The sequence below is a fragment of the Elgaria multicarinata genome, chromosome 13 (assembly GCF_023053635.1).
Source record: "Elgaria multicarinata webbii isolate HBS135686 ecotype San Diego chromosome 13, rElgMul1.1.pri, whole genome shotgun sequence".
Classification (NCBI taxonomy): domain Eukaryota; kingdom Metazoa; phylum Chordata; class Lepidosauria; order Squamata; family Anguidae; genus Elgaria; species Elgaria multicarinata.
The window spans coordinates 1,304,975-1,332,956 of NC_086183.1; the positions used below are offsets into that span (position 1 = coordinate 1,304,975).

General features: G+C 47.5%; 1 protein-coding gene across 3 annotated transcripts; it reads left to right on the plus strand.

Moving 5' to 3' along the window:
* The first annotated feature begins 4,080 nt into the window (after positions 1-4,080).
* Positions 4,081-27,967, plus strand: BSDC1 (BSD domain containing 1). 3 transcript variants are annotated; one of them, XM_063140435.1, is made up of 11 exons: positions 4,081-4,105; positions 6,789-6,849; positions 8,001-8,117; positions 8,383-8,550; positions 8,658-8,712; positions 13,273-13,388; positions 13,968-14,036; positions 17,003-17,084; positions 18,052-18,567; positions 19,115-19,218; positions 25,033-27,967. In XM_063140435.1, the coding sequence occupies exons 1-11, from the start codon at positions 4,095-4,097 to the stop codon at positions 25,063-25,065; spliced, it is 1,332 nt and encodes a 443-aa protein (XP_062996505.1). In that variant the 5' UTR covers positions 4,081-4,094; the 3' UTR covers positions 25,066-27,967. The 3 variants fall into 3 exon arrangements, with proteins under 3 accessions (XP_062996505.1, XP_062996503.1, XP_062996504.1); XM_063140433.1 differs by having other exon boundaries at positions 4,084-4,105; positions 6,765-6,849; XM_063140434.1 differs by lacking the exon at positions 4,081-4,105 and adding an exon at positions 4,335-4,366.
* Positions 27,968-27,982: the final 15 nt, after the last annotated feature.

The window sequence follows — 27,982 nt, forward strand, 5'->3', positions numbered from 1 at the left end:
CCACCCTGCTCTAGCAGCCTCCAGAGGCGCGAGGGCAGAGAGGCAGACCCGCCCCGGCCCTGGCTGGCAGTGCACCCCGCTGCCCTTGCATGCCCACGCCCGGCGAGCACAGCCTTGGCCCTTGTTCTCCATACCAAGGCGCCGCATCCACCACCCCTCTCCCCTTGCTCACCTTTTAACCGGTCCCTTGCCTTGCACGCCTCTACCTAGCCTGACACACACACACGCTTCACAGGAGCCGCCCAACTACCCCGGCTGGCGGCAGCCACCAATCCCAGCCTCAGCCACGACCAAAAGAGGAGGTGGGCCCATTCCAGCATGTTCAGATGCGCCTGAGAGTGTTCCCCCCTCCCACAGAGCATGCGCTGTTCCCACTGCCTGCTGGGAGTTGTAGTTTCCTCAGCTTAACCTGGAGGGAGGGGGAGTAGTCAGTGTGAAGTCAGACGCCTATCACAACACGTGCCCAAAAGGAGAGGCAATGATTTTGTGCGTGATTGTCATGACCCATGCTAGTCTATGATTTTGTGATTCTAATCACTGCATTGTTTTCAAGGTGCTTACAGATTGACTACTTTATGATCTGCTCCAAAATTTTCCCAGGGATGGATGTCAGACTGACTAGTCTGTAGTTCCCAGGTTCCTCCTTTTTGCCCTTTTTGACGATAGGGACAATGTTAGCCCTCCTCCAGTCGTCCGGCACCTCACCCGTCTTCCGTGATTTTGCAAAGATAATAGACAAAGGTTCTGAGAGTTCTTCCGCTAGCTCCTTCATTACTTTAGGATGCAGTTCATCGGGCCCTGGAGATTTGAACTCATTCAAGGAAATTAGATGTTCTTTGACCATTTTTTAAAATCAATCTCAAACTGCAATCCTGCCCCCTCAACTTCTGCTTCACTTTTTCTGCTTTTGGGAGAAGACTGAGGCAAAGTAGGAATTGAGCACTTCAGCCTTTTCTTTGTCATCTGTTATCAATTTGCCATCCTCATTAAGCAGTTGAACCACCATTTCTTTCCTCTGTCCTTTACTACTCACGTATCTGAAGAAAGCCTTTTTATTGCTTTTAGCTCATTCACAGCTTTAGCCTTCCTGACGTCATTTCGGCACTTCTGTGCCACCTGTCTGTACTCTTCTTTTGTAGCCTTGCCTTCCTTCCACTTCCTATATATATCCTTTTTTGTTTTCAGGTCATCTCTAAGCTTTTTGTGGAGCCACATTGGTTTCCTCTGTTGTCTTCTATCTTTTCTCCTTATTGGAATTGTTTGTAACTGTGCTTTTAACATTTCCTTTTTTAAATACCCCCACCCAGGTTGGCGCCTGCCTGACCTCCAGAGGCAGGGAATTCCACAGGTGAGGCGCCACCACGCTGAAGGCTCTTCCCCTGGTGGATTCCAATCGGAGGATGGATCTATGTGGAACCACCAGGAGCAGGCCCTCGGATGACCTCAGTGACCTGGCAGGTTGGTAAGGGAGAAGGCGCTCTCTCAGGTATCCTGGTCCCAAGTTGTTTAGAGCTTTGTACACAAGTACAAGAACCCTAAACCTGGCCCGGTAGCGAATAGGCAGCCAGTGCAGTTCCTTCAGCAGAGGAGTTACATGCTGGAAAGAGGCAACTCCAGACAACAGCCGAGCTGCAGTATTCTGCACTAGCTCCAGCTTCCGGAGCAGCTTCAAGGGCAGCCCCACATAGAGCGAATTGCAGTAATCCAATCTTGAGGTTACCAATGCCTGTACCACCATGGCCAAGCTATCCCTGTCCAGGAGTGGCCGTAGTTGGCGAACCAACTGAAGATGGTAAAAGGCACTCAGTTGGCACATCCCACAGTGCCTTAAGGGCTAATTCACCCACAGTGGCCTGTCATGATGCGTGAACTGGCCCAGTGACCAGCACAAAGTCACCCAGCATGCTTCATGGCCAAGTAGGATCCCTAGTCCTAACCGAAGTTTCAACCCCAGCTTTCCTGGTAGCATGGCCCCTGAAGCACGCCAAAAGAAAGAATGCATTCTGAGACCTTAACAGTGCAATCCTCTCTATGTCTACTCATAAGTAAGGCCCATCAAGTTCAATGGGGCTTACTAAGTAACTGGATATAGAATTGCAGCCTAGGAAAACAATGTGTGTTGGAAGAATATTAAGTGTAGTCTATTACAATATACTGTCCTTGGGCGGGTTTGCCCTGGGGTGGCTTCGCAGTAGCAGCATGTCATCTACATGATGCAGCCGCCATTGCGAAGCCATCCAGGGTCAAACCTTGGAAACTCTGGTCCAAAAAAGTCGGGCACTTATCCCAACTTTTTTGGCAGTGGAGTCCATGCCGCCCCTGATTGGTCACCATGGGTGGCCCCACGCCTCTAGAAAAGTTTAAAAATAAACGGGGGGGGGGAGGAGAGGAATGGGGCTGTTCCTCCCCCTTTTTTAAATTTTATAATCTCTATCTGCAGACCTCCGCAGATACATATAATAAAAATAAATGGGGGTGGGTGGGGAGGAATGGGCAGCTAGAGGGAGGATACGTGGGTGGCTCACCCAGTCCCTCTTGCATCCTCCTCTGGCTGCCTTGCTCCTTCCCCCCATTTTTATTTGTAATTATATGTATCTGCAGAGCTCCACAGATAGAGATTATAAAATTTTAAAAAGGGGGGAGGATCGACCCCGTTCCTTTCCTTCCCACACCTGGTTTTTTGTGTGTGTGTTTTTTTACTTTTTCAGAGTACTTTTTCAACTCCAGCCTTGGATTCGTCAAGCCCAGCACGTCGCATGATGTGTTCTGCATACAAGTTGAATAGGTAAGGTGAGAGTATACAGCCCTGCCGTACTCCTTTCCCAATCTTAAACCAGTCCGTTGTTCCGTGGTCTGTTCTTACTGTTGCTACTTGTTCGTTATACAGATTCCTCTGGTCTTTGGCATGTGTTAAATTTTCACCTATGACTACCTTAGCAAAGCCCGTCTAATGGCTTGTGCTATTTCTAGAGAAGGATGCATATTCCTGGTTCTCTCTTCCTTTCTCATCTCTCTAGCCCTGCTCCAGAGGGAATTTCCAGAGGAAATACACTTGGCTGATAAAATAGCTGATGAATTCACACCATCTGCTTTGAATCAGCGGCTGTCTGAGCGGCAGCTTCACGTGAGTTGGTGGGTCCAATTATTCTAGCATGCAAGTACATTGGCTCCATGTACAAGAAACAGTGCTTAATACAGCCCTCTGCTCCGCCCCCCGAATTTACTAGCGATTGCATCCTCCCTCCAAGTTGAAGCTGCAGGAGATGGGCCTGCAGAGCACGCATGCCAGGGATTGTGGCTGTGAGGATGCTGCACCCTGAGCTCTCCTCCTCCTCCTCCGCCTTACATCCAGGTGTAGCCATCTGTGCTTTTTATCTCGCCAGGTATCTTGATAACAAAACCATTTTATTTCACTGTATTCTTTAGCAGAGCCTCTTTGTTCCAAGCTGCGCCGTCTCAAAGCACATACCTCTGCCCGCCCCGCCCAATGTAGAGTCTTTCTGGGGCAGCAGCCAAGGAACACGGCGGACCCAGGTGGGATCCAAGGGGCAGGATACACAGGGGGGCTTCTCAGCCCTCCGTTCCAGCTGCCACCTTTGGCCATTGTTTTTCAGCCAGCCTCGCTGAACGGATTATGCAGCCAACGCTCACATAATAATGACAACAAGAGCGACGCTGAGTTATCGTAGTGCTTTCGCCGCCCTTCCGACTGAGCCGAAGAGAAGCATAGAGGTTTAAATTTTTAAAAAAGGCAAGGCCTCCACTTCCGGCTTTCGTTCGAATGCCTGCCGGGTGAAAGACAGGCAGGAAGAGAATAACAAAAACATAGACACGCTAAAAATAAGCTTTTCTACCTTGATTTGCAAAAATAGGGAAGCCGCTCTACAAACAACTCTATTGTGCCCTATAAGCCTATATATTGGCTGCGTTCAATAGGAAACCGGAAGTCTCTATGGTTACAGTGAGGCTGTGATCTAGCCCCTTGAGGGACAGTGGGGAAACCACCGGAAGTGGTGGCGGATATCGCCTCTACGGGGCGGGGCTCATGAAGGGGGTCAAAGGTCAGTAAATATTGGTGACATCAGACGGCCAAGATGGCGGAAGGGTGAGCACAACACGGAGCGCTGGGGGCGGTGCTATTGCGAGATGCGGGCGGTGGGGCTGAGGCGAGGCGAGGCGAGGCGGCAGGGGCTGGAGCCCGAGCCCGAGCCCGAGCCCCCGCTTCGCCTCGGGGTTTATGAACCAGCCAGGCAGGAACGAGTTTCCCTGAGCAAGCGAAGAGCGCCTTTTCCTCGTCGTTGGCAGATAGCCCCCTCCCCTTCTTGAATCCTGGTACTCTTGTTATTAAAATGAACCTCTGGCTTCGGTGAGGAAACAGCCACATAGAATGCGGGCTTCTCGGGGACGGGGGAGGCTCCTGGGGAAGGGGCAGATCGCGCGGGTGAGAGGGAAGGTTGTGGAATTGTGAAGGGGAGAGGGAGCCCAAAATATTAGAGAGGAGAGCCAGATCGTATTGTTTGGGGCTGGGTCAGAGAGCTGGGTCTTTGGGGAGGAGATCGGGCATTAGGGGCTGAGGGTTCCGAATGGTTAAGATGGTGCATATCTGGAGGAAATCGGGGAAGAGGGCCCTAAAAAGCTGTATTACAGCCCCTCAAATTGTGTTTTGAGATGTTTGTTTGGGACTTTGGTTCAGACTTTTTGGCAGCCTTAAGTGACTCATAGTGTTGGTGTCCGACACACCTCACAAACTCACAAGCAAGACCAATTATTATCAATCACTGAGTGCTTTCTCAATGTGCCCATTTTACAGATCGTGGGGGACACAGACTGAAATATAGCAGCTTGCTGCCCAGTGTAATGGAATGATTTGAACCCAAGTTTCCTTGGCCAAACCCTGGTGTGCTCCTGGACTATTTGTAAATCCTTAGTATACAGGAAAGCAATAAATAAACAGGAAGAATCTAGGAAGGCTTTGGTTTAAGAAATACTATGTATGGGGATGGGGGAGTAGGAATCCATTTAACCCACATTGTTTTGCTGTTACCCAAGCTAAATTACCTAAGTTAAATATGGGGCACAGGCATCTCTAATTGTCTTGTATGCCTCTGAGGCTTTGTGCTATTAGAAATCAGACTGGTTCTTTTGTTCTTAGGCGTTGTTTTGTTTTGTTGGCAAATGTATTGTAAATTGAACAGGAGGTTGGGTTTATAGATTAGTTTTTTAGCATCACTCACAGTAAATATTTTGGTACAGCCTGGCTGTGCTTAACTCATGTTATGACATGTAGGCAATGCTGTCATCTTCCTAATGGATATTTGTGTTCTCAACAAATCCTTGCACATTGTAGCCATGTAGCTTTTCAATTTTGTAATTACGGCATAGCCCATTTCTAAGTATATTTACTCAGAAACAAGTCCCCATTGAATTCAGTGAATTTACTCTCTTGTAAATCAATATAGAATTGTTGCCTTAGTCACAGTAACTTACGTTCACAGCAAAACAACCTTAGATTCGACTCATTCAGTGCTTGCTAAATGCAACCCCAAAACCAAAAGGAAAGCTACATAGAGTTCTGCTAAGTTATTGAAGTAGTTTCTATCTTGTTTTAAATGGTTATTTGGGAAGAGAATTGAGAGAAGGGCAAGCGAGAGGAAGGGGATTAAAACAGCAAAAAATCTTGAGAGAAAGAAGGTCCCTGTACTGTAATGGTGCCTGTAGATGTAACACAAGTTCTGAAAAATGTGGTCCTGGTGCCTAGGAATTTAATTTATTCTGCTATCCCTGACAGAAGGAGATGTAAGGACATAGATGTAATTATGATTCCAAGACCTTCCTGCATTTGCTGTTGAAAAAGGAGTCCTGGGATTGAAGTAGGGAAAAGATTCTGTTAATGTTTTACAGGAGAAAAGGTGGTTGTTGTCAGGCTTGCTGCATACCTTGTCGATTTTTCCTGTATAATATTGCCAGGATTCGATCATTTTTGTCTGTCTCTTCTGCCAAGACGCTTGTTCATGCACTGGTTATTTCACGGTTGGACTACTGCAACCTTCTTCTCTCTGGCCTTCCTTCTTCTCACATCAGTCCGTTGGTTTCTGTTCACCACTCTGCCGCTAAGATCATCTTCTTGGCTCGCCGCTCTGACCATGTTACTCCACTTCTGAAATCTCTTCATTGGCTTCCAATTCACTTCAGAATCCAATATAAACTTCTCCTGTTGACCTACAAAGCTTTTCACGGTCTAGCTCCTTCCTATCTCTCCTCTCTCATCTCACACTATTGCCCCGCTTGTGCCCTTCGCTCCTCTGATGCCATGTTTCTCGCCTGCCCAAGGGCCTCTACTTCCCTTGCTCGGCTCCGTCAATTTTCTTCTGCTGCCCCTTACGCCTGGAACGCTTTTCCAGAACATTTGAGAACTACAAGTTCAATCGCAGCTTTTAAAGCTCAACTAAAAACTTTTCTTTTTCCTAAAGCTTTTAAAACTTGATGTTGTGCAGACTTTATACTGTTAGTTTTACCCTACCCTGTGCCTGCTTACCCTACCCTGTGCCTGTTTGCCTTCTCTTCCCCTCCTTATTGTTTCATTATGATTTTATTAGAATGTAAGCCTATGCGGCAGGGTCTTGCTATTTACTGTTTTACTCTGTACAGCACCATGTACATTGATGGTGCTATATAAATAAATAATAATAATAATAATAATAATACCTGGATGTTCATAAGGAATTCCTTGGCTCTAGTTTATAATGCAAAATTCCCACTTTCAGCTTCATATGTTTGTCCTGTAACAGGGAAGATGGAGGCTGGTGGAGGAGCTGGCTTCAGCAAAGCCTTCAAACCGTCAAAGAGAAGGTGGGTAGATCTGCTTCTTATCAAGTCGTAAGCTAGACTAGGTGGGGAACTTCTTTCACTCTGAAGGCCAGCTTCAGTTTCAGGGAAGCTCTCAAGCTGCATTCCAGTGGTGGATGAGGCCAAAAATACGCAAAAAAAGCCCAAACCCCAGCATGTTGTAGCTTATAGCTCTTATTACAATTAAAATTGTAAATCATTGTGTCACACTAACAGTGTAATCATGTGTGTGTTTACTTGGAAGTAATTCCCACTGTGTCCAGCAAGGCTTAATAAATGCTTTGGATTGTGGCATAAAGTTGCTACCCTCACTACTCATGAAGTCTTAATGGTCAGATGGTCTTATCTGCAATTTACTACCTGCATAATAATTTATGGCAAGTGTGTGCTGAGAGTCAATGGGATAATAGCTAACAGTTAAATTCAAATTTGAAGTGTTTGTACAGAATTAATAGTCGTTATTAAAAGCTCCCTGTGTCAGTCAAGTACAGTTGGAAAATGTGCCCAGAATTCCCTCCTTTTGCAGTTCAAGCTTTTAAACTTTTAAACAGGCAGTACAAATTTCATCCTTTGGAGAGGGAGCATGGCCATGCATGCCAGCTCTGTCCCTGACATCCTGGTATGTGCTAGCTCCATCCAGACCTTCCTCTATTTAGTGGGAAAGTCTGGAGGGGGATTCTAAGCACATTCAGCCAGAAACATGAAGAACCCTGCTTCAAACTTCCCTGCTCAATGGTGATAGGTTGGGGGTTGATCCAATGGAGACGCTGGGGACGGGGTGTCTTGAAAATTTGTAACCCTTCTATCATTCCCATTTCACAGCTATGTTTCTTAGTTCTATCACTGGAGTTAAATTACATCACCATACATATTTAAAAGACATTGCTGGAGACGCAAATGTGCTCTTGGCATCATTTGTGAATATGCCCCAAAAGCACATGCTGAAACTTTCAGAGGATCAAGAGCCATCAGATGCTCGTCTGGTTGTAGGATGTAAGCATTCTGTTGCGTCCTTTTGATGGCTGCAGCTTCAGATCCATTAGAGGTTTCTGGTTCCAGTATTGTCTGTTCCCCCACCTCAGACTAACACTCATCTGAGATACCACAGTATGCAACAGTAACCATGAGTATATTCTCCTCTCACTCTGCTGCAGTCCACAGAGGCCTTGGAATTCATGAAACGTGACCTGACAGAGTTCACCCAGGTGGTCCAGCATGACACAGCCTGCACCATCGCTGTCACCGCTAGTGTGGTCAAGGAGAAGCTGGCTGTGAGTAGGCATTGAGAGCTAAAATGGAGGGGGACTGGAGTGGGATGGAAAGTATAGGTGCTGGGGTGGGATGGAAAGTATAGGAGCTTGCAGGTTTTCATTTATTTTTTACCATAATGTTTCCCCTTCCCAATAAATATTTTCAATCTCAGTTTCACTTTGGTGTACCAAGCCCACAGCATGGTAGATTTCCTAGGATGTTGCCAGTTCTGCTTCTTCTGGCATATATTTTTTTCCCTTTGGGTCTTTCGTTGTTTTTGTGAAGGCTGAGAGTTCTTCAGGTGCAACAGAGAAAGTGAGGAAAGGGCTCTCCAACTTCCTGGGCGTCATCTCAGACACATTTGCACCTTCGCCAGATAAGACCATTGACTGTGATGTCATAACGCTGATGGCGACCCCTTCTGGGACCACAGAGTTGTATGACAGCGCCAAGGTACTTCCACAGCCCTCCTGTTCTGTCTCCCCACCCCAAAACCTTTGCTGCTGCCCTTGCGGTGAACTTATCATGCTCATCTGCTTCTCACTGTCCCTTTCTTCCAGGCACGGCTATATAGCCTTCAGTCTGACCCAGCCACCTATTGCAATGAACCTGATGGTAAGTTGAGGGCTGACTGGATGTGAGAAAGCTGGGGCAGAGGAATTAGGCCCTTCTGGGAAGCAGGGAAGCTGTCTATGGTGCGACATGGCTGCAAAAAAAAACAAATGCTATTTTGGGCTGCATTAATAGAAGTATAGCTTCCAAATCGCGTGATGTACTGGTTCCCCTCTATTCGGCCCTGGTTAGGCCTCATCTTGAGTACTGCGTCCAGTTCTGGGCTCCACAATTGAAGAAGGATGCAGACAAGCTGGAGTGTGTTCAGAGGAGGGCATTGAGGATGATCAGGGGGTCTGGCAACAAAGCCCTATGTGGAGAGACTGAAAGAACTGGGCATGTTTAGCCTGGAGAAGAGAAGGTGGAGGGGAGACATGAGAGCACTCTTCAAATACTTGAAAGGTTGTCACACAGAGGAGGGCCAGGCTCTCTTCTCGATCCTCCCAGAGTGCAGGACACGGAATAATGGGCTCAAGTTACAGGAAGCCAGATTCCAGCCGGACATCAGGAAAAACTTCCTGACTGTTAGAGCAGTACGACAATGGAACCAGTTACCTAGGGAGGTTGTGGGCTCTCCCACACTAGAGGCCTTCAAGAGGCAGCTGGATAGCCATCTGTCAGGAATGCTTTAGGGTGGATTCCTGCACTGAGCGGGGGGTTGGACTCGATGGCCTTGTAGGCCCCTTCCAACTCTGCTATTCTATGATACCTCTTGGGGACTGCAGGCAACATGCTATTTGCTGTCACAAAGCAAAATGGGGTGGGGTGGCTTAATTTTTGAAATGGGTATCTTGCCACAAGTGAAATTAATCTCCTGGCTTTTGGGACGGCATTGGAAAGGTTTAAACCAGAGGGGCAACAGATAGGGATTTGTGGTGCAGTGGGAAGAGTGTTACATTGGGCATCATCACTATTTATTTGTATGTATTATATTTTATTTAGTGTTGTTCCCCGCCTCGATCTAGAGGGAGAGGCGGGTAATTAATAATAATAATAATAATAATAATAATAAACGTTTCCATGCAGAAGAAAGCTTAAGTTGTTAACATCATACAGAGTACAATAGTATTAAATAAAATATCAAAAGACAACGATATGAACAATTACCTAACAATAAAAGTACCACAATAAATCTCTAAGCAAACTTTCCGTTTGGAACTGAAATATCAAACCAGTTAATAAATACAAAATTCATAAATATATTGAACAAAGGGAATAATGAAATTCAACTCCTATTTTAACCAAAAATATGCACTCTTATACTTCATTCCAGTTGTTAATCTAATAACCTGTTTGGACATCCCTTTAAAAGAGACAAATCCCACCCTCCCTGCCCTCTGGAACCAGCAGGAAAAAACTGGGCACAGTTAATATAGGAAGGGTGCAATCTTATTAGATTCATCCTGGGTACTCAGAAGCCTCCAAACCCGGAGGCTGCCAAGTTTCCATTGCAGGGCAGGAAGAGAGCAATGGCTTCACGCTCAAGCTGCCCTGCATTTCTGCTGGACAGCCGATTTTGCCCATCTAGCAGCTACATCTCAGAGGGGGAGGGAAGGCGGTTGGGGTGGCGATAGAAAATGGCATAAGGCAGCTGTCCTGGTCTCCCCTCTCCTGAGAATGATCCATTTCCTCACCTCTGCGCTCCGTTTTGTGAGCATGGAGAGGCAGCCAGCGCAGTTCTTTTCATGCCGACTACAAGGGGCAGGGGAGTGCAGTTTCCTGTTTCCGAGCCATTCTATGGCCCTTTTCTTAGATGCTGCCTAGTTGGACATAGGGTTGCTCTCTAATTGTACAAAGTACAAAGAATCGCCATACCCTGAGACCGTCTCATGTCAAATCTGCCCTCTTGCTGCAGGTTCATACAGAGGGAGAAAAAGGGCAAGCAGGCAGCACTCTTCTCATGGCAAACACAGCAGGGAGGGGCGTCATAGTCCAGCCCAGAACATGCTCAGGACGGTTGCTTTTATACTCTTTTTATTTGTAACACAACAGTAAGAACCACCACCACCACCACCAGTGGATTCATATCATAAAGCATAGTACTATACAAGGATTCGTTTTCCTTTGTATGAGGCAAGGACGGGATAAAAAGAACGCAAAGGGTGGGGGGGGGGAAGATACAGCACTTCCGTTTCAGGTATATACGTGAATGTAAGCATTCCATGTAGCTAAATGAGCGTGCATATGACTTTGAGATACACTCACATGTAGCAAGAGCGGTAAGAACTTCAGTCGATCGCATGGTATGTGGTGGGTCTTTTTCCTTCCAAGCTTCTTGCCCAAGTCTCTTTGCAACTGAAAGGGCTCTCAGTATCCACTGTCACTAGCATGCTCAGAAGGTGCTAATGAAGCTTCTTCCAGGTTAGAAAGAAGTATGGCTGGGGCACACTGGGAGGTGCAGGTCTTTCTTTCTTTTTTATGTCTGAGCTCGTATAGGATTGTGCCTTTAATTGGAAAACTGTGAGAGGGTTGTAAAGCAGTTGCCTCACATGCGCTAGCCTCTTTCTCCTACCCTGCTGCTGCTTCTTTCTCTCTGGCACATGCACGCACCTCTGGGGAGTATATTGCAGGGCTCTCCAGGCTTCCTCTCCCAGCCCTTTCGAGCCTGGGAGAGGGAACCAGGATCATCCCGCACTCCATGTTCCAGTCATTGCTGGCTGCATGCACCTGCTGCTCTTTCAGGACAGACAAGACAGTGCATAGCCTGTCGCTGTTCCAGGGCCAGGATGATGTCAGGGTTGCAGGTGTGTGGGAGGAAACAGTGGGAGCTTGAGCCAAAGAACAGGGCAACCCAACAACTGGATCGTTCCCTTCTGCGGAATATCTTAATGCAGGGCAGCGACTGTGTGGGAAGACTCCTGCTTGCTAAACCTGTTCCCGGCCGCTGGAGCTGGGAGGCTAAGCCTGGAGGCGGTGTGTGAGTGGGGCGGAATTTATGGATGTGAGGGCGGCCTGGGCGGAGCTAATCAAATGACTGTCCTCTCCTCGTACCTTCCTGCTTCACCACCCCCACCCCCTTGGATTAGAGTAACGTCCATAAGGCCGCCTTGAGGCCCAGTATTGGGCAAAAGGCGGGATACAAATAAATATAATAATAATAATAATAATAATAATAATAATAATAATAATAGGAAAAGTTAAAGAATTTTATGAGTTTCTTTTGTCTCCCTCTCATAATATTAGAATTCAGGGTAATCCTGAAAGGGGCAACTAAAATGATGAAGGGGCTGGAGCATCTCCCCTGTGAGGGAAGGTTACAACAGCTAGGATTGTTTAGCTTGGAAAAATGGAGGCCAAGGGGAGACGTGATAGAGATGTACAACATATTTATTTATTTATTTAGAATATTTATGTACCGCTCCCCATTGAAAAATTTCGGAACGGTGTACAAGATAAAATGAAAATAAAAACAGAATAAAACAGTTAAAACAAAATTTAAAAGAAGCAAAAACAGAAATCCAAGGCTTCATGTTAAAGAAAGGAATAAAGATGTTTTCAGGAGGCGCCGAAAGGAGTACAAGGTTGGCGCCTGCCTGACCTCCAGAGGCAGGGAGTTCCACAGGAGGGGCGCCCCCACGCTGAAGGCTCTTCCCCTGGTGGATTCCAATGGGAGGATGGATCTGGGTGGAACCACCAGGAGCAGGCCCTCGGATGACCTCAGTGACCGGGCAGGTTGGTAAGGGAGAAGGCGCTCTCTCAGGTATCCTGGTCCCAAGTTGTTTAGGGCTTATGCATGGTATGGAAAATGTGGATAGGGAGACATTCCTGCCCCCCTCTTAGACCAGAACTCAAAGAAGTCATCCCATGAAGCTGATTGGTGGAAGATTCAAGACAGATAATAGGAAGCACTTTTTCACACAACACACAGTTAAACTATGGAATTCAATACCACAAGATGTCGCGATGACCACCAATTTGGATGGCTTTAAAAGGGGGTTGGATAAATTCAAGGAAGAGAAGGCTATCAATGGCTTCTAGTCCTGATGGCTATGTGCAACTTCCAGTATCAGAAGCAGTAAGCCTGTATACACCAGTTTCTGGGGAACATGGGTGGCAGGCTACTGTTGCACTCCTGTCCTGCTTGTGATTCCTGGTCGACGGCTGGTTGGCCACTGTGTGAGCAGAGTGTTAGGTTAGATGGACCTTTGGTCTGATCCGGCAGGGCTCTTCTTATGTTCTTCTGTAATTAGATTTACAGTAGATGCAGGAGAGGCAAAAGGAATTTGCTATTGTGAAGGCCCCCTATTCAGAGTCACTTGACAGACAGGTCCTCTGACCTGTAAACCATGCCAAGAGGGCAGGATGTTGCAACCCACTTTGAAGCGTGTCTCCCACCTTTTCCAAAACACTGTGAAGTTCCCAGAGAACCAGCAGCTTCAAGGCTGAAGCAAAGGAGTGAACCAGCTACTCCATGGGAAGTGCTTGCAGGGAACATCTGACATTCTCAAAGCATTTCTTAATAAATCTAACTACTAAGTACAAGGCCTATACCTGACAGTATCCATTGGTCATTTGTACCAAGTCTGCTGTAGTTCAGTGGTCTTATTTCCCTCCCCCCTGCAGGACCCACTGAGCTCTTTGAGACCTGGCTTTCACGCTTCAACCTAGAGGAGAAGAAAGGGGAGGTTTCAGAGCTGCTGGTCAACAGCCCTTCCATCCGCTCCCTCTACTCCAAGATGGTAAGATGGCGCAGCAGTTCCTCGATCCCCAGAATCGTGTTCTCAAATCAGTTACTTGCACATTATCCATGGGAAGATGCTGTTCTCTCTTCAGAAATAGAAGGCAGGACTGCTCACTTAATGTGCAGATTGAAACGGACTCCACTGCTAGCCCTGTGTAATGTTTTTGCCAACAGGAATCCAGCAGCAGATCTAGAGGTTTCTGCTCTTAGAGTTGTTGGAGCAGGTGATACTGGAGAAATCATCTTTGACAGGGCAGGGGAGGAGCAGGGCTGCACGCACTCCCTTCACATGCTCACTACATAAGGGGCATCCTAGGCCAGTTAGGATCTCTCTTCAGGTGTGGAAGCTCTGCACACAAACCTCTGTACGTATGTAGGAGCCCCTTCATATGGCTGGCAGGGTGTGTGGCCAGTGCATGCATCAATAGGGCTGGAGCAATAAAGCAACACTTGAATGTTGAGTGAACCTCTGAGGGGGGAGGTCATGTGTGCCCCCCCTAATGTGATCCTGCTTTGAGACAAGCTGAGCCCCCCACGGCCCCCTGCTCATTCTGCTGTTTCCTTTCCATGACCCCAGGTGCCGGTGGCTGTGTCCCACTCCGAGTTCTGGCAACGCTACTTCTATAAAGTCCATCATCTGGAGCAGGTAAGTCTGCAGAGGCCTTATGAGGGTGAGAATGATGTGCGGGTGGATTTGCTCCACAGGAAGGATGCAGTAGGAGGGTGTGACAGAAACATCACAAAGCTGTTTGAAGGAGGGTACAGCAGCTCCTTTGCCAGACTCGTCTTCGCAGTCACCTTTCCAGCGTCAGGCACCAAGTTCTACGGAGCATGCCTATGGGCCTGTGCGTCTTTCTTGCACGCATACCAATCACTGCTTCATCTTGGAACCCATTTCATTGGCTGAGCTGTCAAGCCCTCCTCTCTCGGCTTCTGAACGTCATCACTGCGGCTGAGTGTCTCTCACTCAGCATTCACTGGCACAGCAGGATGGTGGCCCTGGAAAGGGAGTGGTCCCAGGCCATCTGAAAGAGGTGGCAGTGAGACCACTCCTGAAGAAAACTTCCCTGGACCAGGAAAATTTTAGTAACTACAAGTGTTCCATTCCTGGGCAAGGTCCTTGAGCGGGGTGGTTGTGGGGCAGCTCCAGACACTCTTGGATGACACTGATAATCTGGATCCATTTCAGTTGGGTTTCAGGCCTGGTTTTGGCATGGAAACAGCCTTGGTCACCCTGCATGATGACCTCTGTCGGGAGAAAGACATGGAGAGTGTGACTCTCTTTATTTATTTATTTACGTTTCTATACCACCCAATAGCCGGAGCGCTCTGGGCGGTTCACAAAAATTAAAAACATTCAAAGTATAAAACAACAGTATAAAACCATAATATAAAATACAATATAAAAGCTCAACCAGATAAAAACAGCAGCAATGCAAAATTACAAATTTGATTCTCCTTGATCTCTCAGCAGCTTTTGATACCATCAACTATGCTATCCTTCTGGGACGACTGGCTGAGTTGAGAGTAGGAGGCACTGCATTGCAGTGGTTCCGCTCCTACTTGGCTGGTCGGCTCCAGAAGGTGGTGCTTGGGGAACACTGCTTGGCTCCGTGGATTCTCCAGTATGGGGTTCCGCAGGGGTCAGTCTTGTCCCCCATGCTGGTCAACATCTACATGAAACCGTTGAGTGCGCTCATCCAGAGTTTTGGAGCGCATTGTCATCAGTACACTGATGACACGCAGCTCTACTTCTTCTCATCTTCATCAGGTGAGGGTGTGGATATGCTGAACCGGTGCCTGGCTGTGACAGTTGCCTGGATAAAGGCTAATAAACTGAAACAATCCAGACAAGACTGAGATGCTGTTAGTGAGTGGTTCTTCTGTGGGTGTTCAACCTGTTCTGGATGGGGTTGCACTCCCTCTGAAGGAGCAGGTTCGTAGCTTGAGGGTTCTAGAACCATCGCTGTCCCTTGAGGCTCAGGTGGCCTCAGTGGCACAGAGTACCTTCTGCCAGCTTCGGTTGGTGGCCCAGCTACGCCCCTATCTGGACAGGGATAACCTGGCTTCAGTTGTCTACGCACTGGTAACCTCCAAGTTAGATTACTGCAATGCGCTCTACGTAGGGCTGCCTTTGAAGACGGTTTGGAAGCTGCAGCTTGTGCAAAATGCAGTGGCCAGATTGATAACCAGAACCAGAAGGTTTGAACATATAAGACCATTTCTGGCCCGCCTGCATTGGCTGCCTATACATTTCCAAGCCCAATTCAGGGTGTTGTTTTTAACCTTTAAAGCCTTACACGTCCTGGGACCATAATACCTGACGGAATGCCTCTCCCGACATGAACCTGCCCATACACTATGCTCAACATCTAAGGTCCTCTTCCGGGTGCCTACTCTGAGGGATGCTCAGAGGATGGCAACAAGGGAGAGGGCCTTTTCAGTGGTGGCCCCCCAATTATGGAATGATCTCCCTGACGAGGCTCACCTTGATCCAACATTGTTATCTTTTCAGCGCCAGCATAAGAGTTTTCTCTCCTCCAAGGCAGTTAACAACATGTGCTGAGTTTGTTTGTTTCTAACTGACCCCAGAACAGCTGTTTTTATAAGGATACTGTTTTTATGCTTTTTATGTTTTTAAACTTTGTGTATATTTTTTTAATGTTTACTATTTTTAACTTTTGGAAACCGCCCAGAGAGCTTCAGCTATGGGGCAGTATATAAATGCAATAAATAAATAAAGGTAGTGGGCTTCAGGAAGCCTCGTAGGCTTTTCCTGACCTCTTTGGGCGTTCTGTGTCAGACTACAGGGGTTGTGCTATGTTGTAAATGGGATGAAACAGCTGGAAGAATCAAGCTTGCTAGAGACGTGTCAGGTGGCTCCAAAATCAGGCTACAACATGGAGCTTAATTAAGAAGTGTGTTAAGAGCTTGGGCTAGGGGTCATTTGGCAGCCTGCAGGGCATTGCCTGGCCCTGGCAGCATGTCTTGAGCCAAGACTCTGTTGACCAAAGAGCTTGCCTGTCAGGCCCATGAGCAAAGAACCCCACCGGATCACCCTGCAGACCAGGACTCAGGCCTGCCACTGGGGCTGCCACAGAGCTGGCTCTATTCAGAGGCTCAGGCCAGAGCTTTCCATGGCATCTTCCAAGAGATCAAGGTGGTACCTGGGTGTTTGTTGTCTTTCCTTCCGAGACAGAAAAATGTTTCAGAACCAAAATGTATTTGCACAGTGGAAGGAGTGTGGTTTCCTGTCTGTCTTGGCCTGTTGCCCTCGTTTTCCCTTCTCTCCCTTCCTGGAGTCCTCCTTGTTCTATGGTTCCTGGTGATTCATCTTGAATCCTGCCTCAACTGTGGCTCTGCCCCACTCCTGGTCATGCCCCTAGGCCATAGCCCTATAGGTGTTTCCTCTATTCCCTTTATTTGCTATCTGGTTTCTCAGTGGCAACTGCCAGGGAGCCCCCTGATCTAGGAGAATCAGCCCTTGGGTCTCATGCCAAGAACACCCACGGCGAAAGGCTTGCTAGGAAGCCGTGTGCTCTCTCCCCAGTCTGCAGAGGAGCCATTGAGAGCAGCATCTGATGGCCAAGTGAATTCCTTTGTTTACTCCAGGAGGAGGTCCGGAGGGAGGCTCTGAAGCAGCGGGCAGAGCAAAGTGTTCACTCCGAGGAGCCAGGCTGGGAAGAGGAAGAAGGTCAGTGAAGCACAACCACTTCCATCGAGTGGCAAGTCACTGGAGTGGCCTCCTGGTCCTTTCATTTGAGCTCTTCTGTGGTTTACACTCCACTTATTTCTTGAAAAGATCTATGCCCCACCTTTCTACTAGTGGTCCTCAAGGCAGGTTCCATACCAGATGTAGACCAGTCGAAGATTAAACACAAAAGAAAAACTAAATGCAACAGCAGAAGGGTATCTGCCTTGAGAACAGATGACATTGACCCTGCTCAGATGACACGCTAAGCCACGGTGTTTAAGCATTTTGAGCTAAACATGATAGCTTAGCGTGTTATATGAATCATGACTTAGCGTGTCGTATGAACCATTCTTAACCATGGTGGCTATATAACCACAGTTTAAATACACTCACCAGTCATTTGCTGAAAAAGGCTTGGTGGCCCAGCGGTGGCTTAGCGTGTTATCTGAACAGGCGCAATCATGAGCAGTGTAGGGACAGTACCTTGCCAGAATCTTGGGGAATAGAAAATGAATATAAGGCCTCCAGGCCAGCACGGTTGGGGAGAGCCTCTTGCCGTTGGTATGCCATGATAAAGCTCTTGTCCTCAGTAGCCACCTGTGTGATGTTTGAAATTGGAAGTTCCCGGCCTGGGGAGAAACTGGAAGCCAGTGGGTCTTGACTGGGACGACTGTTGCCATGTCAGCAGATGCACACGCGCACACACCATTCTAGATCAGCGCAAGACTGGAGGGTGCAGGATAGAGAAGCCCTTGTTCTTGTAGAAAAACAATTGGAGTAATTAGTATTCAGATACATGCAAAGAAAATGTCCTGCTCTCTTTTCCCTTCCAGCGTCAAAGGGCAAAAGGAGAACATTTTTTCTCAAAACATTTTGTTTAGTGTGTGTACGTTTTTACTTGCTTGATTTTTATTTTTACTGCTTATGAATGTCCTTAGTGAACCCCCTTCTGCCTCTCCTGCCACAGAGGAATTTCTTGGGTCATCGCCCCCCCACATTCATGTCCATTTGCAGACCTCTCAAGAGGTGAAGCCAGCTTCCCCCATTTCCGCAGCTGCAGCTACTCCGGCCCTGGAGGCATCCGTGGAAAGCTGGGCTGTGCTGAGCCCCACCCCGGCGGAGGCAAGCCCCTCTGAAAGTAGCGAGAGCGTCTCCTTGGTGACTCAGATTGCAAACTTCCCCGCCCTCCCTGCAGCACCCGTACAGACTGGAGCCTGGCTTTCTGGAGCAGGGGACTTCTCCCGGAGGCTGCAGGAAGCGAGCACAGAAGAGCAGGCCTTATTGCCAAAGCCAGCGGAGCCTGCACAGCCTCGCCCAGCTCCTCCACAGGCAAAGTCTCCTCCAGAGCAGCCAAACGAGCAAGTGGAGAGCAAGCCAGCAAGCAGGATAGAGACTCTGCGAGAGGACGGGCCGATGGATCTGCGGCTCTTTGAGCTCAACTCAGACAGTGGGAAGTCAACGCCCTCCAACAACGGGAAGAAAGGTGGGTAGCCTGGAAGTTGCAGGCTGGGCGCCACCCTGACTTCTCTAAGTGTGCCCATGCCAAACATTCCCTGTGTGATCATTCCGTTTGCAAACCAGTGTGGGGTAGTGGCTAAAGGGTTGGATTGGGAGGCGGGAGTTCCGGGTTCTAGTCCCCACTCGGCCATGGAAGCTCACTGAGTGACTTAGGGCCAGACTCACTGACTCTCAGCCCAGCCTAGCTCACAAGAGGTGTGGTGGTGGTGGTGAGGATAGAAATGGAGAAGAGGATTACGTCTGCCGCCTTGAGTTCCTTGGAGGAAAAAAGGTGGGATATAAATGCAATCAGTCAATCAAGACCCTCTTAACTCGTGATAACTCTGGAAAACTACCCATTCCACTTGCATGTAGGCTAGTTGTGAACCTGTGGCATTCGCAAAGCCCTCTATGTATTTGTGTCTTGTGTTTTAGTATTTCTAAGGCTCAGTGGCTCTTCCTGCACAGTCCATGGTAGAGCCTCAAAAGCCTTCAGAAAGGAACGGCTGTGTTTTTGTTCCTTGTTGTTTCAGGCTCGAGCACAGATATTAGTGAGGACTGGGAAAAGGACTTTGACCTGGACATGACTGAAGAAGAAGTGCAGCTGGCGCTCTCCAAGGTGGATGTCTCTGGGGACGTGAGTACATTTCATCTTGGCTGAAGAAGGGCCTCCCTTGGTTTCTTGTGTCGGTGGTGGTGAACACTTTTTAAAATAAAGACAGTCAGTGTCTTGTAATCTTTTCTTGCTTGATCAGTGTTGTTCCCATTTTAGCGAGATGGGACTAAAGCTGAGAGTGCCACCATTGCCCAGAGCCACCAAATAACCCTCTCATTGGGTCGTGTGAACTTACTGTATTTCTTCGATTCTTAGACACACTTTTTCCCCCATATAAACATCTCTAAAAACGGGGTGCGTCTTAGAATCGCGGGTGCGTTTATTATTTCTTAGAATCAAAGCTTTTTTTCTGTTGGTGGTACTGAAATTAGTGTGCGTCTTACCATCAATGGCATCTTAGAATCGAAGAAATACGGTACATCCTAGTGTTGCCTGTTGACTTAGGCCTCAGCCCACTGTGCTCAAAGGGGCGGTCTCCCAGGATTGATTGATTGAATAGCTGAAGCTGTCTGGGCAGTTTACGAAAATTAAAACCATGGAAACCATTCAAAATATAAAACAAACAGTATAAAAACATAATATAAAATACAATGTAAAAACAGCTTTAAGAGGGTTTTCCGAAGAAACATTGAGGTTTCTTTTTCTCTTGCCCACATATTTATGATGCTGTGGTCACATGACTGTTCTCAAGTACATAAGAAAATCTGCCTCCTGTTTCATCGCGGAAGAATGCTTTTGTGCTCCGCCAAAAATGGCAACCCGGAGCTGATAATGTTCCCCTTTAAAACCACATAGATTCAGAGTTCTATGAAAAGGTGCATCTATCCAATTATCCAAATTACTTAACCAAATTTCTCTTTCTTTCATTATGTTGGGGGGATGGGGGAGAACTGGAGGAGGGATTAATTCAGTTTGCATCTTTATGCGAACTTAAGAAATCAATGCTACCTGAGCCTGTGTATGAACCAGGACATAGTTGAATATTGACGTTTGCACTTTTCTGAAATTTGCGATCAGTTCCTAAATCAAAACAGTGCATACAAATGTACATAGTATAAAAAAACTGTGCACAAAAGTGTTCGATCCAAGGGGAATTGCCTGGAAAAAAGGCATATCATTTGAAAAATGCATATGAAATGCATACATTTTGAGAAATGTGCTTGAAAATATGTAGGAATTTATCGTGGTAATGAAGATAATATCTTAGCAGTAAGAAGCCTTACAACATGGACTTCTTAAATACACTTTTCTCGTTGGCCCAATTAACCAATAGTCTCTTCATCATGTACTCCTCGTACCGCACGTAGGCCAGGGAAGAATCTGCTTCATACTGGACTTCTCCTGGCAGAGACAATCTGGCCAAGGACATCTTTTTAACTCTTTAGAGTCCTTTTCCTTCTGTGGGTAAAAACCTAACCCCAACACCCTTTCATTTTTAACTACAGAAAAAATACAATTTACATTTCATTACATTTCACCTGTAAGAAATCAACTTTACATGTTTACAACAATCCCAACATTGTAATCTTTCTCTGTGTTTTACATTTCCCAGAGACTTATTTATATGTAAGCTTTTCTTTTCTTCTTCTTCCAAGCACTGTTGAAAAAATTGGTGCTTTGGGGCGTTGAACTACTTTGCAATCTTCCAACTTGCAATCTTTCAGCAATTTTAAAACTTTCTGCTTCTGGCTTTTTTAGGTAATTTCCATTGGAAACTTTTTCTACCTCTACACCAAGGTAGCACCTAACTTCCCCCAGAGACTTCAGTTTCAACTTTTCCTGCAGCTTTGGGCTGAGTTTTCTTGAATGTGGTCTTGGGAACTCCCTGCCACCAGTAGACGAACCACTAGCACCACAATCATGTACTCTTTTGCTGGCCCCTTTGCATACAGACACGTGTATTTGAAAACACCCCCTTTCAGTTTTCGCTGCCTGAAAACACTTTTCTTGCTCTTGTTCAGACAATTTCAACACACCACTGTAACTCTCGGGTTCAGACTTTACATAACGCACACTGAATTCATCTGAAAACTTTAAAGGTGGAATTCCTTTGTTTTCCCTCTGTGAACGGCGAGGTACACTGGGAATTTCTTCCTCCCTTTCATTTCCCTCCTCCCTTCTGCTTTTGGGAGTGGAAACACTTTTCTCAGAGATGTGAGGGCTCTGAGAAGTTAACCCCTGAGTTACTGTTTTTTCTTGGTTGTTCACGGTTTCTAACAGAACGTGGGAACCTTGAATCCTGTCCCAACCTGCCTCCTGAAAAGTAGCAGACCTAGAAACAACCACCTTCCCATGACTTAGGGAAAAACGCCAAGACTTGGATTGCATGCCAGTGTAACCCACAAAACGTAATTTCACAGACTTGGCTTCACCTTTGGACCTTTTGGACTTTGGGATATGCACGTATGCCCAAGACCCCCATGTTCTCAAGTGAGATAAATCTGGCTTTGAACCAAAAAGTAAACAGTAAGGCGAACTGCCTGTAACCCTGCTCCAGGTTCTATTACACAGATAGTTTGCAGTTAAAAATGCTTCTCCCCACAAATCTTGCTCAGCGTTTGCATCAGCCATGAGAGAATCTTTCTTCATTTGAAGTACTCCAATTCTTCTCTCAACTGACCCATTTTGAAAAGGAGTTTGAGGATCTATCAACCTGTGCGTGATTCCTGTTTTCTTGAACCATTTACAGAACTCTCGTGAAAGAAACTCACCCCCACGGTCCGACTGCACCGAAACAATAGGCTTGTTAAAAAACTTTTCTGCCCAAGTTTTCCAATCCTTAAATGTTTCAAAAGCTTCTGATTTTCGCTTCAGTAAATAACACCAACTGAAGCGTGTGTAATCATCCAGAATTACAAGCACGTAACTGGATCCCCCTTGTGTAGGCGTGAATGGCTCTACCAAGTCGATAAACACCAATTCAAAAGGCTTTTGTGACACCCTGTCACTTTTTCTGCAGATGTTCTGCACCCGGGATTTGGTCTGATGACAGATTGAACAATCCAAAAATTTTTTACAGTTTTGCAAGCTTAACCCTGTACACACTTGAGGCATGTGACTTAACACTTTAAAGCTTGCATGACCTAAACTCCTGTGCAACTCATGAACACAATTTTTATGGTCTGGCACGTTACCAGTTTGTGCCACCCTTTCTTTACCTGCACCCATGTAGAACAGTCCATTTTTAACATGTCCCAGTGCCACTTTTTGTCCATCCTTAATCACTTGGCACTCATCCTTCTGAAACGTAACAACGTATCCTTCAGACGTTAGAGCACTGACAGAAAGGAGACAAAAATCTAAATCTGGAACATACAGAACCTGTTCACACTCCTTCTGCAGACATGGAACGTAACCACAGCCAATTCCTTCCACACTCGACGTTCGTCCATCTGCAAGCGTGACTGACTTCACCTTGCTTGGTTCCAACTTCCGAAATGCCTCTGGATTATTAGAAATTGTTCTGGACGACGCAGAATCAATCAGCCAAACCTCTTGGGCCTCGTTACACCTCACTGTGGCTGAGACAAATGCATTCGAGCATTCCTTCACTTCTTCTCGAGCCTGTGTAACTCCTTTCTTCTTTTTACAGAAACGTTTGATATGCCCCGGCTGCTTACAAAGGAAACACTTTTTCACAGCAACAGCGACTCTCACCACTCCGTCGCCTTGGAAACTCTTATCTTTCTGCATTCTTTCTCCGCTGCCAAGGGCTGACTGCTTAACCCTTTCCTGGCAGTTTTCCTCCTTCCTGGAAAGACGCCGTTTCTCTTCTTGGAGCAAACGACCCGTCAAATAATGAAGAGTGAGTTCATCAGTCTTCATACTTTCCAGACTGGTTGTCAGAACGTCCCAGCTTTGAGGCAATGACCCCAAAATCAGGTAGCACTTATGCTCTTCCGTAAAAACGATTCCAACCTCCTGCAACTGGACAAATAGAGATCTCACCTGTTGGAGATGATTTGCCAAACTTCCAGCCTCCTCCAACTTTAAACGGTACAGCTCTCTGGTGAGGCTCAGCCGTGTGCTTGCCGACGCACGCACATAAATCTGTCTCAGCGCATTCCAGCTGTCTCTTGCCGTCTCATCTCTGGTGATATGGACAATTTGCGAGTCCTCCATACTCAAGACAATGTTTGCTTTGGCCCTTTCATTCTGCTCTTCCCACACTTGTGCTTCTTGAGCAGTCTGACCAGCCGGCCTCGGGACACTCACGACGTTCCAACATCTGTCCCGCTTCAAAAACATTTCCATCTTGAATGACCACGTCAAGTAATTTCTCTCATTCAGCCGTTCCACCGGAATACTGGATGCCACCTGAACCTGGGCCATCCTCACCGGCTGGGCTGGAGCGCGGCTCACACTGGATACAGACCCGTCTGAGCTCGATGAACTGCCTGAGCTAGACTCCGTCTTTCCCTCCAGCGTTCCTTTGCTCTCAAGCTTTCCAGCAACCAAAAATTATGCCTTCCAGATCCCTGGGCCCATAACCTATCGTGGTAATGAAGATAATATCTTAGCAGTAAGAAGCCTTACAACATGGACTTCTTAAATACACTTTTCTCCTTGGCCCAATTAACCAATAGTCTCTTCATCATGTACTTCTCGTACCGCACGTAGGCCAGGGAAGAATCTGCTTCATACTGGACTTCTCCTGGCAGAGACAATCTGGCCAAGGACATCTTTTTAACTCTTTAGAGTCCTTTTCCTTCTGTGGGTAAAAACCTAACCCCAACATGCAAACTGATGCAGGAATGGGACAGAGCGAACTGTACTTTGGGAAAGCAAGCAAAATTGAGCTCTAGAGATTTGTCCATTGCTGGCCTCAACTCAATTTAAAAAACAAACCAAGCAGGGAGGGAAACCATGAACACCCTTGGGTGCCCATTTGTAAGAGTGCTCTCAGGCATTGGCTGCGGGCAATATTGTCCTTGCCCTGGTGGAGAGAGATGGGTTGTGAGGCACAAAACCCCACGACACAGGAAGAGAAGGTCCTTCCTCAAGACAGCTACCAAGAAATGTGTGTGTGTATGCTTGAGGCCGCTTGATTCTGCCCTTATTTTGAGGTTTCCTATCTAAATCTACTACTAGATAGGGGTTTGTAAGCTTTGGATCAATTCAGTTAGCAGAAGAAGAAACTGAAGCTTCAAGTTGCTTTGCCAAGCAGGGCAAAATATGAGTGATGAGCTTGAACATTTAGTTAAGAGTTCCCTAGCTTGTCTTGGGGAGCTGTTCAGCACCAGGACAATAAACTGTTCTGACTTGTATAGTGGGAAATGAAAGATCATCTTTATGTCTTCTAACAATGAGTTGTTCCTTTTTCACAATTATATTGTAACTTCTTTTGCCTTTTTCAAATAGGCTTGCGTACCAAACTTTTGGTGGCAGCAAATTTATTTAAATTCAGTTGAGTGGTTAATAGGCTGATAGTCAAGTTTTTTAAAAAAACGTCCTTCAATATTTCAAAGCAGATGCCGTCGACATGGGGCCCCGTGAATATTCTGGAGGAGGGGAAGGGAGAGGCTGTTGAAGCTGAATGACTGAGGATCACGCTAGAGCCTTGGATGGGAAACCATATCGTAGAAGTAGGGTGTGAATGATGTATTTTCCCCCACATGCATCTGGACTCAGGCTTTAATAATGACGTGAACGTCTGTGAATTGAATTGGCTGACAAATGATAGACCGGCACAGCTGACTGTGGGAATGCTCGGGGTTGTAGGACTTTTGCCTGTTTAAACATGCCGAGGGTTGGCTGCTGTGGGTCCAGCCCCCTCCCTCCTGCTGCTCCTGCCTAAAGCTCTGGCCTTCTTGCCTTCTCTCTTTGCTCCTGCAGGTGGAGGATGAAGAATGGGAGGACTGGGAATAGCAAGGGCCGCTGCTTCCCCTGCAGTTACATCCTGGGCTCTTTCCCTGCCTCCATCTGCACCATCCAATGTGAATTAAACCACAGAGCCATTGGTTCCTTTTCCCTGTGTTCCGGGCTGGCTGCATCTCATCTCTGCTGAAATCCCGTCGGGGACCTTGGACCACGACCCATGCTCGGATCCTGATGGTGCCTGACACTGCACAGGGGTGCTGGAGAGACATGTGTGGAGGGGAGGGGGCACAGTGCCAGAGGCAGCTTCCCAGTAGGGCCCCCGGACTAATAATTCTCTAGGCGCTGCCCCAGTGTGGATTTGTTTTCCTTATTCTTTTTCTTTTATTACTTTTGGCTTGAGGTGGATGTCAGTTGATAGTGGCTTTGGATAGGGGTGGGGGATGTTGTCCCTGGTTTATCTAGACCCTAGACAGTAGCTAGGATTGTTCTTCCTGTCCCTCTCCAGGCTGGCAGCTTCCCAGCTAGGCCTCCTCCTATGTGGCTGTTTCCTGAAACCCAGAAAGCTTTTAGGAATTTGCAGGGGGCAAATCCCTTGTTGCTTAGCACCACAAACTCCAGTCCTAGAAGGAGAACCTCTCTAGCATGGCATTTGGCTGCTGTTACTGTTCCCCCATGATTGGAGCCCAGCCTCCCAGGACCTTGAACAGCCTCCCGCCCACTCATCCTACCTAAACTGCCCCACCACTGCTGTCCTGGGACTTGAAGCACTTTTGAAACATAGAATTCTTGTGCTGAATCCTTTCTCGGGGGCATGTAACCCCAGTGGGAGCATCGCCTGCACAAGTTCAAATTAAATGGATGGGAGGTGTGCAGGAGATGTTCCTGCTGGGTTGTGCCAGTAATCTTCAGAGAGGCCTCTTGGCTGGGTGTCGGTAGCAGTTGCCTTGGGGCTGCTGCGCTACAGCACAAGTCCAGTGCTGCTGTCGGCTCCCTTACTAGTCTTGGTACTCCTTGAAGGATCAGCATTTGCCAAAGCCTCGTGCTCCTCAACATCCCCCTTCATGTGGATGCTGTCTGTTTTAGGCATTTGTCTCTGGAAGCTCTTCCTCCTTGCGACAGGTCTTGCCTTTTCTCCAGCCTTGCCAAGAGCGGTCAGGTTAACTGTTCACATCTGGTTAAAACTGCCTCAGAAGTCTGGTGGGCCTATATCAAGCGTCATCCCTTTCTGTGGGGGAAGAGTGCATTCCCCCCCTCCCCGGCTTCTGAATTGCCACAGGTTTGGTCCAATCCACACATCGCAGTTGAGCCAAAGAGGCTAGAACTACATGAACATCCCTGGCCTCAGAACCGATGAGCCATATTGATGCGTTTCAAAAATGGCTCCAGAATGGAGATGATATTCTCCTTGGGACTCCGTCCACCCAGACGTTCTCCTGCTCAAACCCATTGAAGTGAATGGCACCAGTGCACGGAACTGCAGCATCTCCCTGATCCCTGTAGCTATGGAAGGAAACACACTAGTGATACAAGGTTGCTTTTCCTGGGATGGGGGCAGTTCACACCACAGCCTGTGATTGAGGCTTCATGTGGCCCGAAGGATCTGGGTAGCAGGAGCAGCTCCAGCCGGGCTGCTACAGCCACTTACAGACAGCTGGCTTCCTGCCTTCTCAGTGTTCCTGCTCATTCATTCATGTGGCCCGGCTGAAGTGCCAGAGAGGCTACTTTTCTCATTCCTTTCCTGCTGCAAGAAGCGACCATGCACTCCCGGAGCGAGAAGCGAGCGCATAGCACTCTGCAATGGCTCGAAGGAAGCTCTCCATGGGTGGCTGTAGTAGCTGTCAGAAACAGAGACTTGTTCATAGGCTCCTGTATTAACCAGCCCCCCAAATACTAATCCCCACTTTGGGAAAGGTGATGTAGGAATCAGCCCTCAAAGTGGATTCCTTTAAGGGAAGCTCCCAGGTTCCCAAGCAGTTTGGACCACAGCGTGCTGAACAGGGTTCCTTCATGGCTGAGTCCTTGGTCCATACGACTCCTGGCTCCTGGAATGGTGATCGTAGAGCACGTGCTCTGCCTGCAGCCGCTCCCAGGTTTGGTCCCTGCCATCTCCAGGTGAACGGATGGGTAGCAGGGGGTCTGGGACCCTGCGCCTGGGACCCTGATGAGCTTCTGCCGGGCAAGAGCGGGCCAAATTCTGGAGTAGACGGACAATTAGTCTGACCTGGTAGAAGTCTGAAACTGGCCACTGGGGGAGGGCGCATGCAGTGTGCGCAAGTGGCCCGTGCGGCTGGCAGAGCTGGCGTGCTTGCAAAATGAAGGGCAGGCCTGCATCTTGGAAGTATGAGCTCTGCCGTTGGGCTGAGTTAGCTGCTGTTTGGATGTGTCTTAATGATCTATGGGAGCACCTGGCTAGGCCACAAAACTGACTGGGTCAGGCAGGTACAAAGATTACGCAGTGAGTGAGATCCTGGGACATCCCCCCGCCCGCTTGGAGGCCAGGCCTAAGCGGTCCTGCGGAACGTCTTGGTGTTGAGGGCAGAAACTTCTATAGGCCCGTCTGTACCAGGCCTCGGAAGCAGAGCTTTGTGATGCACCATCTCCCGAGTGAACCGTCTGGGGGCTGCAGCTCAGCTTGCTTCTAGATGTGTGTGGTGATGGGGCGGAGCAGGGTAGTGGAGGGCCACATTCTGTTCCAAGGAGGTGTTTCCTGAGGAAGGGACTGGAGAAAGCATCGGGGCTCTGATTTCATCATAAATCTCCTTAGTTAATTTTTTTCTTCTCTTGGTTGTGCAATATTTTCTCATTTTTAAATTATACTGAATCTCCCTGGACTGTTTTCTAGCTGGGGTGAACAAGTGACTCTAACAGCTGTTAGTTTTGTAATTATGACTTTTCCTGAACCTTTTACAGACTTGCCATTAACAGCAATTAAAGGAGTTCTACAGAAACATCCTGCTCGTGTTGG